Here is an 18,788-nt window from a genome sequence, read left to right as displayed (position 1 = left end):
TTTCCCAAAAAGGCAGGCATAGACATCTAAGGCATAGACATCTAAGGGCATTCAGCATATTTGAAATGGCTTACTGCATAGTGCTCTGAAGTAACGTGTTTTCATGCACTAAGCACAGTATTTATTTTCTGAAGAGGGCATGTCTAACGTGAACATTTATTTTTTCCTCACAACGGGACAGGAACACCCCCCCTGGATCCTTCCCCCTCCCCCCGACCCCCCCTACCCTGGCTCCCTACTTACTAATATGTCAGCTAAAATATCATTGGGCCACAGCTTCTGTAGCCTGCCTCATTCTAATGCTTCTGATCCATGCCACTTTAGCAGCTAGAAAGCTTAGGTGTAGGGCCAGAGGATGATCTCGTTGTTCCTTACCTGAGCACATGCAAAGCTAGGGAAATACATCAAGAAACAGCCCAGTTGCAAAGCCCTAAGAAGACAAGCTTTGCTGCATTCCTGGCCATCCATGCACACATCTGTAAAAGTACTCCAGAGTCGGAAGAATGTTGCACTTGTCACAGACAGCCGCAGTTCTTGTAAGTGCATGCCCCCCCCAATCTACCCTGACCCAGCCGATCCCCCCCTTAAATCCTGTTATGAGTAATTTGCCACCCTACACACACTAACCCCCTCATCTATTAAACTGCGCTAGCAGTTTGTAGCGCAGAGTGCCACGCTAAATGGCCCATGCTGTTCCCGAAGCTCATAGGAGCTCTATGAGCGTCGGGAGCAGAGCGGGCCATTCAGCACAGCTCATCGCACTAAAAACTGCTAGCGCAGTTTAATAGAAGAGGGCCTAAGTCTAATGGATAGAAGAGAGGGTTAGAAGACACAAAGTTAAACTTAAAAAGTTTCAGGCAGGCTCATATTGATGAAAAGTGCGAAGAAGATTGGAGTAACACTTTACTCCTCTCCCTCTCTCCCTGCGCAGCCTCCAGAGAAGAAAGGCACTTCAAAGAGGGAGATATTTTCTCTTTTTTCTACCCTGCTGCACAAAGTCTTGTATGAAGAGGCAAATCTTCTCCCGCCACTGGGCCTTCAGAAAATCATTCTTCTCTAAACCCTGGCTACCAGCCATATCCTGCTCCTGGTTTCCCCCTTTCTTCCTGCCCACGCGGGACATAGCGTCTGCTCTGATGGAATCCACCACACCTTCTCCGCTTCTGCCCACTGGACTCCTTTAACGTCTGCCTTCAAAGACAGTACTTGGGGGAGCGCAAGAGCCAATCTGCGTACTCACTCCCACTCAGCCTGGTGCTCAATCACTGGGCCCCCTTTTACAAAGCCGCGTAGAGGTTTCTACCAGGATCGACTCGTGTTGCCTTTAGATCGCATGTCCCGTTGTCCCCACACACAGCTTCGGGACGCTCTTTCTGAAAACAGGACATTTTGGCGTCCTGAAGCTGTGTGTGGGGACAACAGGACAGACGATCTAAAGGCAACGCGAGTCGATCCCGGTAGAAACCTCTATGCGGCTTTGTACTATTTGATAGATTTATTTCCTAAATAGAAGTTACATTAATTGCAATATTTCTACTCTGATTATCCTTAAGAAACATATTGTACTTTTGCTATTTGTATTTTGTACTTCTTGATTGTCCAGCTCTCTTCAATGTAAACTGCCGAGAAATCGTTTGATTGTGGCGGTATAGAAGAATATAGTTATGTTATGTTATTAGATTATCCAGATAGAACATTCCAAATACTGTGCACTGACTGGTTAGTGTATTCATATCATAGGAGCTATTAGTGCCTCCTAAATAGGAAGCAATAAGTGCTCCCCAGTCTAGGGTTACCAGACGTCCGGATTTACCTGCACATGTCCTCCTTTTCAAGAACATGTCCAGGGATCTAGATGGATTTTCAAAACCCAGCACTTTGTGCTGGTTTTGAAAAGCTTCCTCAAAATCTCGTCGGGCAAGAGGCCATCCGCATATGCACGGATGCCCTCCTGCCTGATGAGAGCAGGCAGAGGGGGGGGGGGAGGGAGGTAGGGAGGGATTGGGGGCAGGACTGGGGTGTAACGGGGCGGAGATGGGTGGAACTGGACTGGCCTGGGGGCAGGTCTAGGGTTACCAGATTTTACTAAAACTGATAGCACAAATACATATAGAGGGACATTTTTACCAGGATGCCTAATTCTAATTTGGACGTTTTGGGAAAAAACATCCAAAAATCCAGTAGAGAAAATGTCCATTTTCGAAACAGCCAGACGCCTATCTTTTATTTTTGAAAATGACATATGTAGATATATTAGTCCACAGTACATCTATCTTTTTTGGCCATTTTCAAAAATAAAAATGTCCACATGAAAAATGCCAAAAAGCAAGTTCTGCAAACCTACCCAACTACCTTGTCTGATCGTGGCAGGGAAATCCCCATCAGCTAAGCCCGTTTCAGGGATTCCTTCTGGCTTAGCTGATTGGGATTACCCTGCCGTGATCAGTTGATGGCAAGCTCTCAATGTACTGTTTTTCCCTCCCATCTTCAGGTGTTTGGAGGGAGTCAATCACCACTGGGGGAGTGGTCATTTGGGCAGCTTTGGAGCACTTAGACACAACTAAAACAGGTTTAACTGTTGGCGTCTAAGTTTCATCTAGGATGACCTGGGAAAGCTTTGATTATATTGCTGCAATATGTCCAGTCTAAGCCCACCCGATGTCTGCCCATAACACACCTCCCAACACGTCCCTTTGAGCTCTGGACACACAGAAGCCTAGAAGTGTTGCTGGGCATCCAGAAAGTCAGTTTCAGTTATCAGCACTTGGACGTCCCAGCTATTAGGACATCCAAGTGTCGACTTGGGATGGTTTTTGGACATCACTTCCTAGAATCATCGGAGATGGGTGGAACTGGACGGGACTAGGGGCAGGTCTAGGGAGTCTAGGGAAAGACCAAATTAAATTGAATGAATGTGAACAAAGATATATTTTCACTTTGGACACAGTAGAACCCAGGGGGTTGAATTGTGAGATTGAAAGGATGACTATGATTGGTTGATTTTTGAGCGAATGGGACACAGGGGGCGTGTCTGAGAGTTAAGTCAAGTAGGAGTATTTAAACCCAGGCAAGACGCCGCCACCATCTTTCTCCAAAACAGCACAGTTCAGTGGAGTCTGATGACAGCAGCGTACTTGGTAAGCCTACAATAGATAAGCAAGAGATATTGAGTCTTAATGGGAGGGGAGCTGTATATGAACATTGACTTTACAACCCTCTTCTTTTACACTTGTTTTAGGGAGACCCTTGATACAGCTCCTAGTGAGCGAAACATGTCGGGTCACACTCCCAGGTTCTTTGGCTGAGATAAATTACAAAGATAAGCTAAGTATTTAAGGACCTTATCTTTACTAATTATTATACTTGAGATATATTATAAATAATGACACAATGGCACTTTAAAAACATTAGAAGGGACAGCCAATGATGAGGCACCACATAATTCTTCCCGCAGTTACAGCGGTGGAGTGGTGGGGCTGAGGCTTCCTTGCTAAAAGCAAGATAGATTGAGATAATAAAGCAAATATATCCAGCACTGACCACATTCTAATGAGATACTAATATATGGTGGTTGGAACAACTTTTTATAGCCATAATATATATGCTAACTATAATGGAGACATTTAGGCCCCCTTTTATCAAGCTGCATTAGGGTTTTTATAGTGGGTCGCTGTGGTAAAAGCTCCGATGCTTCTAGGAAGTGATGTCCAAGGGAATGCCAATGCCAGCGTGAACAGCAGGTCAGAGTAGCTGCTCATGCTGGTGAAGATTTAAAGAGATATATGGAGGAAGAGAGGGCACGAATGTGACTTGGGGGATAGGGAAGGAGCGTGGGGGTGCTGCCACCCTGGATGCCTACTACCCCAGCTACGCCACTGACAATATGCAAATATTTTTGAGTGTAGATAACATGAAACTATCTTTATAAAGTTTGGATCACTTCAATAAAGATGCTATTAAATTCTGTGTTACCTCTTAACTACAATAGTGAGAGAAGTCAACTGCAAGTTTGTCACATCATTATTGCTTCTCAGCCTCTTAGAACCGATCAAGTTTGTCACATCATTTTGAGATAAGATTATTGCAGTATAATAGCTTAATGTAATAAGGCATTATTCTTTCTACTGTTAACCCAATTTGCCATGATGTGTCACAAAATGTTAGTCAACATATTACATGAAAGCAGGCCTCTGGCAATAGAAATCATTTCATGAAAATGTAATTTTAATATTGCTTACTTGAGGTAGTTATAAGATTAATAAGTCGGATCTCATGAATATAATGCCTTGTAATACTATGAAGCCAACATCATTAAATATGGTAGGTATATGCATGGGCAAAATACTTTGGGTTTATTTATGATTTGCCAGATTATTTCATGATTTTTGGGCTTTGTTCGGTTCATCTCATTTATTTTAATAAAGGAGCACTTGTATTAAAGTGCAGCTAGTTTTCACATTTACTACTCCTTAGCTACACAGACCTTGTGGTGAATAGTGGGGGCTTGCCCAGCATCTGCTCAGCATTTATTACACAGAGAAGACATATATTGCACTGGCAACTGTGGAATATGCAGCTGCAGATAGCATGAATGAACCTGTGCTACCTGCCAGTAATACAGTAGCCCACACTTGTTTAAAAAAAAGGTGAAGCTGCAGTGGTGGTGGTCATGCCCTTCTGATTCATAGCACAACCCTACCCACTTCCCAATCCCACTGGCACATCACAGCCCACTCTCTCTGATTTCCTCCCCTCCCCCAACATACACAGCACAAGCAGCACCCCATCCGAGCCCCATTATTGCCAAAATCCTTATCCCAACATCAAAACTCTTCAACACTTCACAATACCAACCCACTCCCCTAGGGTTGCCAGATTCCCCTAGCCCCGCACCCGCCTGCTCTTGTTGGGCAGGAAGTCCGCACATGCGCAGATGGCACACAATGACATCACGTACACATGTGTGTGGGTGTGACCGTCGCGTGGCATGCACGGCTTCCTCCCTGCCTGATGCGAATTGAGGCGGCTTTTCAAAACCTGGACAAAGTGCCGGGTTTTGAAAAAGCTGTCCGGACCCCCGGATATGTCCTCAATATCCTCTGAGTCTCACCCAGGGGTTCCTGATAGTGTAATAGAATGGGATCTGGGCTGTCTTCATCAGCTTCTGCCCTGTCTGCCTCTGGTATTTAAAATGGCAGCAATGCACCCTAGTGGCAGTCTTGCAGTACTATGAATAGGGAACATCCTTCCATAGAAGGAATGATTGCCTTGTATGCATGGATGCCCCCTAGCAGTATTACTGAGAGACAATCTCTAGGTGTCATCAGTCCCATTTTGAATGCCTTAGCTAGATTTGATTGAAACAGAGAGGAACCATTCTTTTCCCATTGCACTGCAATACCAAGAAACACCTAGTTGAGTCTAAAAGATGTCAGCTGGGGGATGGTCTAGCCCTGCTTAGGGCATTTGGTTTGTTGGGGTCGGTGTATGAGGTTTGATGTTGGGTTAAGAACTTTACATTGGGAGTATCAGATGGAGTGCTATTGGGCCAAAGTACTGAGGGCCAAGTGTGTCTGAAGTGATTGGAATGGGGTTCTACTTGTGCTGGGAGCGACTGGGGAGGTATTATGTGCTGGGGGAACCACTACTACTGCAGCTTCATCTTTTTTTTTTTTTTTACAGATCAGTAGTGGCCACACTTCAAGACAGCAGGTTGCATTACAGCCACATTATCAGAAGTTGTGACACCTAGCACACAACACCAACCTGTGTGTTAGTTGTCACAGCTAGCAACACCTCCACTCTGCCTTTGCCTGGTTCCCACCCCTATCCACGGTCAGCAGCTGGCTTAGGTTATTTTACCCTGCTGGCTGGTTTTATCATGTAATATTAGTACAGGTTCATGCTAACATCTTCCACATGGTAAAAACCCTGCTAGGTACATAACACAAATTAGTAAAAGGGCCCAAATATTTTCAAACACTTCACAGCTTTTGAATATGTGAAAATCAGTTCTACATGTGATCATTTTTAGGTTAATATAAATTTAATCAATTTTGCTTGCCTTGGTTTTTATGGCCTGCTGCTAAACAAGCAAATGCACACTAATGAATGTACATTGTGAGAAAACAGGATCCCAGTCTGATTTCAACTTATAAAGGAAGATAAGAATAGCCTTACTGGGTCAGACCAAAGGTCCATCAAGCCCAGTAGCCCATTCTCAGGGTGGCCAATCCAGGTCACTAGTACCTGGTCAAAACCCAAAGAGTAGCAACATTCCATGTTACCTTTAGATTCCATAATATACTGTATACTTGCATCACCAATGGTCCATATTTTGCCCATGTATAGGTGTGACCACTAAAACTTCAGGTCAGCTTAATAAAACACGACATAATCTGCTTAAGTAACATACCTATACAGACTGGGGGACTGGGCTGCCAGAAGAACCGGTTTTCTACCTGAATGCAGGTTATTCTCTCTTCCCCTTGCAGCTCATAACCAGGGTCACACTGAAAAATGACTGTATCCCCAGGTTCTCGCCCATCTCCATTCCGTGTTCCATTCATGGGGACACCAGGGTCACGACAGGCTGTAGCCACTGAACCTAAAGAAAACAGTAATACAAATGCTCTGCTTTTTAAATCTATTTAAATAAATTATACTGGCAGAATAAGTTGTATCTTCTTTTGTCAAGTTCACTGCAGAAAAACTTACGCTAAAGTCTATGGCCTTGTTAAAATGCATCTGTGATACAAATTCAATTTCTATTTGCAACATATTAATAATTGCAGACATACAGTTTTAAGAGCCACACAGGGGTTAGCTTGATTGTATTTCTGGAAGCCAATCCCACTTCACTTTTTTCAAAAGCAAAAGTTCTATTTTTACTGTCAGCATGCACATACACATATTTCCTGTGCTAAAGGGAACATCAGTGTAGAACTCACACACTTTCAATTTGAATGATAAAGAGACAGTTTTTAAGGTGATGAGTCAAAACCGTACGAGACAATCGCACGCGGACAATACCGGGCAGACAAACGCGCGCAGGACATCAGCGTGCTGGATTAAAAGTTTCAAGTTTCAAGTTTATTAAGTCTTGATGAATCGCCTATATAATTTGCTAGGCGATGTACAATAAAATGACATGTATTAATAAATGAAACAAGTACAATGTTAAAAATGACATAAAAACAAATTTGTTGTGTAAACATATAACATACTTTACAAAGTGATCAAAAACCTAATTTCACAATAATGTGAGGGTAAAACATACAAGACATGTGAGGCTAAATGGGGAAATAGTTACAATTTTGATAGAAGAGAAGAAGAAACATAAAAGGGAAAAACAAAAGGTGGGTAAAAGATGGCTGTTTTAATAAAAAAAAAAAAAAGAAAAAACCGAAAATGTATATAAGATTATCAATTTTTACTACTCATAATAACCATAAGCATCTTTAAAAAGAAAAGTTTTTAGCATTTTTTTAAACTGTGTTAGGTCTTTTAGTTCTCTGATGTGTTGGGGTAAAAGATTCCACGATTGAGGTGCATTAACTGAGAACATGTCCTGTCTTCTGGTTCCTATCATTTTAATAGATGGAACTGTAAGAAGATTAGTTGAGGATGAACGAAGTGAGCGTGTTGTACTATATGGGATAAGCCATCTGTTAATAAATTGGGGTTCATTGTAATTTAAAGCTTTGAACACCAAAAGCAACAATTTAAAGGTGAAGCGATGGCTTATAGGAAGCCAATGAGATTTAACCAACAGCGGAGTAACGTGGTCATATTTTTTAGCTTTGTAAATTAGTTTCACGAAGGTGTTTTGTATGAGTTGCAGCCTTCTTTTTTTTTTTTGAGTTATATTAATGAGAAGAGAATTGCAATAATCTAATTTAGTCATAATGAGGGAATGAATGAGAATGTTGATTGATTCTGGTTCTAAGAATTTTGTAAGTGAACGAATCAAACGAAGTTTGTAGAAACAAGATTTAACTATATTATTTATGTACTCATGATAAGAAAGTTTATCGTCAATCATAACTCCTAATATTTTTAAAGAAGTGACCTGTTCTAAATTGGTGTTGTTGATCGAAATTGGAGAACTCAGAATTATATCTTTTTTCCAAGCGCTCCAAGGATGTGTGTGTGGGAAACCCCCACACACTTTACTTAGAAATGTAGCTCTCCCTTTGGGAGGGGTGGGGGACCCCTCCATTGCAGAGAAAATGTAATTTTTCTCTAAAAAATAGAGAAAAGGACTGTTTCCTCTATAATAGGGGTTCCCCCTCAACACCCCCCACAACAGGAGCGCCAGCTGTCCTAAGTAAAGTGCACCCTACACACACCCTTGGAGCGCTTTAAAATTGTGTTTTATTCCAGCGTGCTGACGTCCTGCGTGCGACTGTCTGCCCGGCAATGTCTCACGCAGTTTAGTCTATGTACCCTTTTTAAAAATGCTTGCCAATATAAACTTTAATTAGTTTTGCTTGATTTTCACTATAAGAAATATGAAACTATCTAAATGCATAGCTCTGTTAACACAAAAGAAGTCGGTTTTGAAAAGCATGTATGTGGCCAGCAGTGAAGCCTATCATACGAGGGGCGGCTGAAAAGTTTTCAGCCCAACCAAGAAGAGAATGATATACATAGAAACATAGAAATAGACGGCAGATAAGGGCCCACGGCCCATCTAGTCTGCCCACCTTAATGTCCCTCCCCTACCTTTGCCCTGTGAATAGATCCCATGTGCCGATCCCATTTGGCCTTAAAATCAGGCACGCTGCTGACCTCAATCACCTGTAGTGGAAGACTATTCCAGCGATCAACCACTCTTTCAGTGAAAAAGAATTTCCTGGTGTCACCTCGTAGTTTCCCGCCCCTGATTTTCAACGGATGCCCTCTTGTCGTGGGACCCTTGAAAAAGAAGATATCTTCCTCCGCCTCGATGCGGCCCGTAAGATACTTGAACGTCTCGATCATGTCCCCCCTCTCTCTGCGCTCCTCGAGCGAGTATAGCTGTAATTTGTCAAGCCGTTTTTCGTATGGTAGATCCTTGAGTCCCGAGACCATCCGGGTGGCCATTCTTTGCACCGACTCCAGTCTCAGCACATCCTTGCGATAATGCGGCCTCCAGAATTGCACACAGTATTCCAGGTGGGGCCTCACCATGGATCTATACAATGGCATAATGACTTCCGCCTTACGACTGACGAAACCCCTTCGTATGCAGCCCATGATTTGTCTTGCCTTGGACGAAGCCTGCTCCACTTGATTGGCAGACTTCATGTCCTCACTGACGATTACCCCCAAGTCTCGTTCTGCTACCGTTTTTGCTAGGATCTCGCCATTAAGGGTATAAGACTTGCATGGATTCTGGCTGCCCAGGTGCATAACTTTGCATTTTTTGGCATTGAAGTTGAGTTGCCATGTCCTAGACCATCGCTCCAGTAGGAATAGGTCGTGCATCATGTTGTCGGGCACTGAATCTTCGTCTGTTGTGCATTTGCCAACATATAGAGTCATGAAACTTACAAGTTGTTCCACACTTTTCTTGACACTTTTTGTTTCAACTGTATGAAATGAAAAGTGTCAAGAGAAATGTGGCATAATTTGTAAGTTTCATGACTCCATATCATTCTCTTCTTGATTGGGGTGAGAACTTTTCAGCCGCCCCTCGTATAACCACTTTATTTTTCTGCAGAATATTTTTGGATTAAGTAAATGTTATATAATCAGATGCATATAATTGATTTAACAAGGAGGAAAAAAGGCGCAAAAGAAATGACATGTTATATTATAGCCATGTAGATAAAACTAGATGTGACATTTCAGATTTATTTAAGCCTCAACCAGAGTGGAATTGTGCAAAAGAGAATGATGTGCACTAAAAAAGTGTCCTTCAATCCGTCTGGTGAAATGACGATCTTTATTGTTCAAACATCAAATTGACAAATTGACTCGACATGCGCATGTTTCGGCCAACAGGCCTGCCTCAGGAGTCTTAAACGTCACTAATGATGATATACGAGGCCGCATTGCCTTGTCACCTATTCTGAAAAAAGCCGATCTTGACCCCTCCCTACCATAAAACTACCGTCCCATAGCAAATATCCCTCTACTTACCAAACTTCTAGAAACCATAGTTGCTACCCAGCTCTCCTCCTATCTCGAGAGATTCTCCATTCTTCACCCCTACCAACATGGCTTCAGACCCTGCTTTAGCACTGAATCCCTCCTAGTTTCCCTAATTTCAAAGGTACAACAACTACACTCACGTAACAAATTTGCTGTCCTACTACAATTCGATCTTTCCGCTGCTTTTGATGTCGTCCATCACGACATACTACTTTACCAACTTTCCGAGATTGGAATCGACTCCACCGTCCTAATGTGGTTCTCAAACTTCTTACGCTCCCGTTCCTACACCGTCAACACAAATGGCACCATGTCCACTCCTTGGACTCCATCTTGCGGTGTCCCTCAAGGATCACCCCTTTCCCCTATTCTCTTTAACATCTACATGTCCTCCCTGAAACTCTTTCAACTATCCCCCCTGGAAACAATCTACACTTATGCAGATGACATCCTTGTCCTCCTTGAGACTGACCAGAACCTCACCAACCTCCACGAAAACATTACAGCTTGCATAATGAGACTCCGTGCCTGGTCCCTTTCGGTACAGATGAAACTAAACAAATCTAAAACAAAACTACTCTGGCTCGGCCCAAAATTCGAACACCTGCCCACACTTTTCACACTACCTACAGGCGATACACTACAGCTCGAGTTCTCATGCAAGGTCCTTGGTATCACTATCGATTCCTCTCTCTCCCTCAATGACCATCTCAATTCCTTGGCAAAATCATGCTTTTTCAGCCTTCACATGCTGAGGAAAGCTAGATCCTACTTCAGCCAACAACACTTTGCCATCCTTGTCCAATCCATCATCCTCTCCAAACTAGATTACTGCAACACCATCTACTTAAATCTATCAAAAAAAGTATTCTAAGACTCTAGCTAATCCAGAATACTGCAGCCAAACTGATCTTCTCAAAACGCAAGTCTGACCATGCCTCCCCACTCCTTGCCAAACTTCATTGGCTCCCAATAATCTCCAGAATCCATTTCAAATGTTCCTGCCTGGCTTTCAAGATCATTCACGGAATCCTGCCTCCTCTTATCACACTGTCTTTCAACTCCTCCAGTCCCGACTCCTCCAGAACTGCCCAAAGGCTTAAACTAGCCTTCCCCTCTCCACACGGCATCCACTATTCAGGCAAACTGGGAAAATCCCTTCTCTTCAAAATCACAGGTCTTTGGAACGACCTCACCACCCCGCTGCGGAACCTGAGCTCCCTTCAGTTATTCCGCAAACAACTGAAAACCTGGCTTTTCAGCAAATTGTAGCTCTATCCTTCCCCCCTTTCTCTCCTCCCTTCTACACATAAGTTCATGTAATCCTTTTTCTTCTTCTCTACCCACTATTTTAAGTTCTTGTAAACCGTGTCGAGCTCCATTCTCATGGAGATGATGCAGTATATAAACTTAAGGTTTAGATTAGATTAGATTAGATTAGATACTGACACTCAAATTAATCTGACCACAAATCAATCAAAGAAGAGTGTCATGCCACAAGAAAAACGAATGCTGTCTGCTGGCACAACGCCTATAGTTCTCTTTTGGACAATTCCACTCTGGTTGTTGCACATTTGTGTCTGTGGTGTTGTTTTTTCCCCTGTTTTTTTCTTATTTAAGCCTCAATCATCATCATCATAAACAATCATCTCTACCTATTAGCTCAAGAATGGTTTCCAAAGGCACCCTTTTACCAAACTGTGGTAAAAAGTAGCCTTGGCACGTCCTTATGGGGCAACAAAAAGAGAAGACCCAAATTTCCACAGGAAAAGAAGAGCAATTCCAAACAAACAAAACTGTGGAGACACAATGTTCTTGGACCTTCTTTTATTCAGCAAACCCTTATTAAAAACACTGTCCACATTTGTCACTGAAGGACCCAACGCGGGCCGTGTTTTGGCTGAACATACCTTCCTCAGGGATCCAGGATGTTTAAAATACAGCCCTTTGAAAATGTGGAAAAGGTTGAAAAGCTTCACAAACCAACTACTAAAGCTCACCAACAGGACACAAAATCGCAGCGCTGAGAAAACAGTATAGATTGGAGCTTTCTTCATAATAGTCGGAGAATATTTATCAACTAAGCAGTTCGATTTAACATATTTGTTATACAGTGTGATGAATTGTCAATCTGGGATGTAAAATTTGTTCCAGAACATGTCAGCTCTTAGACCTTCTCTCGACTGCACTGGTTGGAGATTGAAATGGTCATCAGTAGTAAATTGTAAATTAGCTCTTAATTTACAGATTTTGTTATTAAATAATTCTGCTAAAATATCAGCAGATGGAGATTTTTCATTACTTGATCGCATTATAGAAGTAGTGTCAGTTAAGGAATTCACTAGTTTAAATAACTCTCTACTGTTGATCTTAATTGTGTCTACTTTCTGTGCGTAATAGTTGGAACGCTTGTCTTTGATAAGATTTTTATGCGTTTTTAAATTACACCTCCAATTTACTTTGGCCTCTTCATTGCCAGATTTTAGCCAAATCCTTTCCAGTTTTCTTGGTTTCTGTTTAAAATCCAATAATTCAGCATCATACCAGTCGTTTGAAGGTCTTTGCTTTTTTTTTTTTTTTTGCGGGGCTATTTCATCTAAAATTTGACTGCTGACAGTTTTCCACTTAAGTTGGGAAATTTGCCTCAGAATCTAATTTGACTTCTAAGTCATAGGGGGCCCAAAATTCAACATGATTCATAAATCCTCTCTTAGTCACAATCTTCTCTTTCTTACCATTTAAAAAGTTTGGTTGGCGAAGTCTCTCCTGACAACCTAATGTAAAACTACAGATACAATGGTCTGACCAAATAGAGTCATTCCACCTTACTTGCTTAAAATGGATTTTGGGGCACAGCAAATCTTTAGAGGAATAGGTGGCCAGATCCAATTGATGTTCTTTTTGGCATGTTTTTACGGATGTAGGTTTAAAAAATCCCAAGGAAGTTAAAAAAGAATAAAAATTGATTGTATCTAAATTTTCATTTTGTTCTAAATAAATGTTACTATTGCCCAACAGGAGGTTATAAGACCCTACCATTATAGGAATTCATAGAATTCCTCCTTCGCACTATTTCATTTCTTTGGGGGAATATAAAATAGAGTTGCAATTATGGCATCTTCTAAGTTATTCTTCGGAATTCTACAGGTTAAAATTTTGGAAATTCTCAGTGGATTTTGAATCTATCAGCCAAAAATCAAAGGGCTCCTTTTACTAAGGTGCGCTAGCGTTTTTAGTGCACTAAAAGCTCTATGGAGGCTTTAGCATTTAGCGCGCAGGGCATTGTAGCGTGCGCTAAGCACGCACTAAAAACGCTAGCGCACCTTAGTAAAAGGAGCCCAAAGTGATCCTTTTGAATGATGGCTAGTCTACCACCCCGTTTCCAACTTCTAGATACAAGTAGGATTTTAAAACCTTGTGGAAGGCAATCATTTACAATCGGAGCAATGTCTGAGACCATCCAAGTTTCTGCCAAGAATATAAAATCAGGGTTGGTCTCAGCCAACCAGTCTTTTAATAATTGTGTTTTGTTTCTAATTGAACGGATATTTAAATAAAAACCTTGCAAATTGGCAAAATCTAAAATTTCAGATTCATTATAAAAACTAAGATTTCTTAAAAAGCATTGCTTTTTACCATGATGTTTACAAGATCTACGGGAAGAAATCACAACAGGTATTTGCAGGGGGCCTGAATCCAGACAGTCGTACAAGAACTGCCACGAGACCGGTTCCCCTGCAATTTTAGAAGGGTGGCGCCAGGAATAGGTTTGGAACTTAACACTTCTATACACCAGCTTTTATGATAAATCATGTATAACATGACGAACATCAGCAATTGATTGTTAAATAACGCCATCTTTGCAAAAGAAAATATCACAACTTAAAACGCAAATTCCTGACCAAACTGTTTAATACAAATCGACCTCCAATCTGTAGAAAAAAATATCATCTAAGTATAGTCAGAACGTGACAGCATTGAATCTTTAAATTAAAAGAAGCTTGAATAATAAAAAGATAGTTAAACATTAACATTAACTTATGCAAGCATGTCAATGTAAATACTAACTCGTAAATTCTGTATATGACTGCTTAAGTTGTGCACGCAAATTGGTGCACACAGCTGATAGGCATACACAATTTAGGCCTAGATTCACTAACCTTCCTGAATCGGAATTATCCGTTTCCGATTCGGGCAGGTCCAACGGAATCACAAATCAGTCATATTCAAATGGGGGCCATCGGAGGAACGCCCCCATTTGCGAGCAGGGATCGCAAATGTGCGATCCCCGCTCATGCGCAGCCCTTGACAGTAGTGACAGGAGAAGCAGCCTCCTGTCACTGCTGTCAGGGCTTGTCAATTTTTTTTTTTTTTAATTGGGCAGATATTTTGCGTGATTTACACAAGCAAAATATCTGCTCATTAAAAAAAAAAAAATCTCCCATCCACCCGGAACTGCTTTCTACCTCCCCAAACCCCTACAAAATGCCCCACCCAAGCACGGCCCCGCTAGGCCGGCAGGACAGATGGAAGGCCGGGCCCAGCCCACCCTCTCCCCCCTACCTTTAAGAATCATTGGGAGCAGGAGGAATGCTCATTTCCTCCTGCACCAGGCCTCCTCCGCTGATGAGTGTGGCCTTAGGTCACGCCCCAATGCATCATCTGATGCGCAGGGAGGGGCCTAAGGCCCTGATTGGCTGAGGCGCCCCATTTGTCGGCGGAGGAGTCGTGGATCAGGATGGACTGAGAACCCCTCCTGCTCCCAACAATATTAAGGTACGGGGAGGGGGGTGGGCCTTGCCCGGTCATCCTGCCAGACTCAGAGGACACCTGGAGCAGGAGGGAATGAGCACTCCTCCTGCTCCCAACTAGTCTTAAAGGTATGGGGCCTGGCCCACCGGCCTAAGTTGAGCTACAGGCAGGCAGGCAGGGAGGGAGGGAGGGGGGCTGGGATGGGGTTTCACATGGCAGGAAGGAGTTGGCATCCCTCCTGCCTTTTGTGGGGCATCGGCATGGGGTGGGCGGCAAATGGGGTAAATGGGTCTAGGCCGTGTCTTTTAAGAAAAAAAAAACACTTTTGTAGGCAAGGAAGCCTGTGGTTTTAACCCACGGGTTAAAACCATGGTCTCGCAATGTGGGGTATGGTGGGAGTGTCGGGGCAGGCAGGCAGGGCGTTTGGGTTTGGGGCAAGCAGGCAGGCAGCGTGTTTTGGGCAGGAAGGCAGGCAGCGTGTTTGGGGCTGCAGGATAGGGGCTGACAGGGCAGAGAGCAGGGCGGCAGAAGGCAGGGCAGATGAAATGGCTTCAGCGACTGGTCCTCAGCAGTCGCTTTTTTTTGATCGTCCAGCCCAGTCGGTGTTGCATGGTTTTCTTTAGTGAATCGCATCCCTGCCTATTTTGCATGCCAGATCGGTACACAATTGGTTTGCTTAGTGAATTTGGGCCTTAGTTGATTAATTGGCCTGTCAGTTCTGATAATTGTCAATTAACACCACATAATTGATGCTAATTTGCACTAATTAAAAGTTGCACGCACAACTTAGAGTTAGATTCACTAATTCCAATCTGTGTCCTGGGGGGGGGGGGGGCCTGATTCACAAATTGCCCTCCTGCAAAGGAGGGCAATCAGAATCACGCCACCAATCGACCGCCCAGATCGCTCTATTAAGTCCAAGAAAGCCATTTAAAAGAGAACTTAAAAGACTTTTCATGGTGCTTACATGAGCCTAAAAAACGGCATCAGAATCGTGCCTGTGGAGGCACTTTATGGTGCCTTATGTCACTGTAGGCGTGGCTAATGCCAAAGTGTCATTAGTTACCATAAAGCGCCTATGGAAGCGTGATTCACATCAAATGTAGGTGCTGGAAATTTAGGCCAGGGTTTTCAAGGCCTACATTTCTGGCATCTACCTTTTCCGGAGGTGCAATTCTCTAAACGGCAACATAGTGTGATTGACTGACTGGCGGCTGCTTCTAAGGCAGCCGCCGACAACAGCACCATTTAGAGAATCTGGGCCTGAGTGTGTGGCCCAGTGGTTAGAGCTGCAGCCTCCGTGCCCTGAAGTTGTGGATTCAAACCTTGAGCTGCTCCTCATGACTCTAGGTAAGTCACTTAATACCTCATTGCCCCAAGGATGTTAGATAAGAGTATGAGCCTTCCGCAACAGATAAGGCAAAATGCTTGAGTACCTGAATTTGGTCTGCCTAGAAACTTACTGATTGCACAGAATAAAAGTGTTGCAAATAAATAAATACAATATTCCATACTTCAACCAGTTATTGTGAGAGGGAAGAAGCTCTTGTTTCTCCTAACGAGCAATCACACATCTTGGAGCTAAGCATATTCAACGAACTAAGCAATCACTCTGGGATAACTGCCTAGTTAATCTGTCCCAAAGAAATAACAGGGCAACTTAATGGCACATTAACTCTAGTAATAATAAAAATAGATGTTAACATTCTCCTATAATCATTTATGCTAACAGTTACAAAGCTGTGGTGGAGGTTTATGCTGTGGGCTGATGAGGTAAATGCTCCAACGCTCACAGAATTCCTATGAACATTGGAGACTTTAACCGACCCGCGGTAGAAACCTCTACTGCAACTTTGTAAAAGGAGCCCTTAATGAGGTGTCAGAATGACCACATATGCTGAGAAAATCAAGATAAATCACTCTCTCACCAACAGAGGCTGTAAGTGGTTTTTAAATAAAATGTCCAGGGGTTGAACAGATAATATAAGTTAGATAAGTCACATTGGGGCTGATTCAATAAGTGGTGCCTAAATCAGCCTGTTCCTAGAAAAATGGCACTGGCTGCGTGTTAATCATGCTTAGGTGCTGCTTACCGAATATAGGCCAGGGTTTTAAAGGCCTACATTTCAAGTGCCTACGATTTTGGAGAATCACGCTTAGTGGTGCCTAAGTCACGCTCTGTCCATCGAAACGTCCACTTAGGCATTAGGTGTAATGTAATGTAATGTAATGTAATTTATTTCTTATATACCGCTACATCCGTTAGGTTCTAAATGCCATGCGATAGGTACCTATCATTTATAGAATCGTATAAGAACATAAGAATAGCCTTACTGGGTCAGACTCATAGTCCATCAAACCCAGTAGCGCGTTCTCACTGTGGCCAATCCAGGTCACTAGTACCTGGCCAAAACCCAAGGTGTAGCAATATTCCATGCTACCAATGGAGGGCAAGTAGTGGCTTCCCCCATGTCTTTCTCAATAACGGACTATGGTATTTTCCTCCAGGAACTTGTCCAAACCTTTCTTAAAACCAGCCTATCACCCAATTAATGTTATTTTTCCAGCATATGCTTCAAACTAGTTTGGGGACTAGCTCCTACATACTTGCTATCTCACTTCGTACTATACAACCCTATAAGACAAACCAGAAACTGCAATCTATTTGCATACCCAAGCATTACCAGTTGTAAATACAAAACCTTTCTGGATAGAACTTTTATGTACCAAGCAAACAAACAACAACACTGGCTAGACAACTACATTAATGGAGCTAGACTGACCTATGACGCTTTTAGAAAAGTCATAAAAACTGCCTTATTCGACAGATATATCACCAAAACCAGGGGTAGGGAACTCCGGTCCTCGAGAGCCGTATTCCAGTCGGGTTTTCAGGATTTCCCCAATGAATATGCATGAGATCTATTTGCATGCACTGCTTTCAATGCATATTCATTGGGGAAATCCTGAAAACCCGACTGGAATACGGCTCTCGAGGACCGGAGTTCCCTACCCCTGACCTAAACAGTAACTACACCAAGCATTAATCCAATTCTATTATTTCTAATATGTCCCCTCTGAAATTCTTAACAAACTGTGTTATATTGTAATTCGCTGCATTTTAAGATTCTGCATACTGTAATTTCACTGACTATCTGCATATTGTAACTCGCTGATTGTCCAGCTCTCTTCAATGTGAACCACCTAGAAGTCGCACAATTATGGCGGTATAGAAGAATAAAGTTATTATTATTATTAAGGGTATTTTGCCAATTAAGTCAGGTGCCTAAGAGGCATCTACAGTAGCTTTATGTGTCCTTTATAGAATCAGCCCCTTTGAGTGCAGTTTTATGACAGGATGCTTGCTAAAGGTCATTGTGTCTATGACTATTTTAAGCTTATTCTAAGCCTTGAACACATACATCAATCCTACAGATGGTATAAGCACCCTTTCCTAATTGCGTACTAGAATGCACATAAAATCTAGTATTTTATACTTTACATGTGTCCTTGCTCCATCAAAACTCCTCCCAAGCACATACCAACCAGAAAAGTATTAACTTTTTTGCAAGTCAGTAAGAGGCCATTTATGCACAGAAGTAGCCATTTAGGCACCCAAATGATTAGAATACTACCATTTATGAGCCTTCTTGCCATCTACAGTCAGTCAACTTTTTATAGAATTACCCTCTATGGAAGCAATTCTGTAACTGGGTGACTCTATTAGTAATAATAATAATAATAACTTTATTCTTATATACCGCCACAATCTTGCGACTTCTAGGCGGTTCACAATGAAGAAAAACTGTACAGACAGCGAATTACAGAGTATATCAATTGAACATCTTGTGATAGTTCTAGGAAAATTACAGGGTCAGTGAATTACACGGTTTCAC

General features: G+C 42.5%; 1 protein-coding gene across 1 annotated transcript in view; it reads right to left on the bottom strand.

The window, feature by feature from the left end:
- CSMD3 (CUB and Sushi multiple domains 3) overlaps positions 1 to 18,788 on the bottom strand; it is a 1,852,015-nt gene that overhangs the window by 593,918 nt on the left and 1,239,309 nt on the right. The window contains exon 28 of the mRNA XM_033933128.1: positions 6,416 to 6,607. Within this exon, the coding sequence (XP_033789019.1) occupies positions 6,416 to 6,607 (192 nt within the window). The remainder of the gene's footprint in view (positions 1 to 6,415; positions 6,608 to 18,788) is intronic.

Source organism: Geotrypetes seraphini, chromosome 2 (genome assembly GCF_902459505.1).
Source record: "Geotrypetes seraphini chromosome 2, aGeoSer1.1, whole genome shotgun sequence".
NCBI lineage: Eukaryota > Metazoa > Chordata > Amphibia > Gymnophiona > Dermophiidae > Geotrypetes > Geotrypetes seraphini.
Note: the sequence above shows the minus strand (reverse complement) of the source record. Positions and strands in the feature narration are given on the sequence as shown.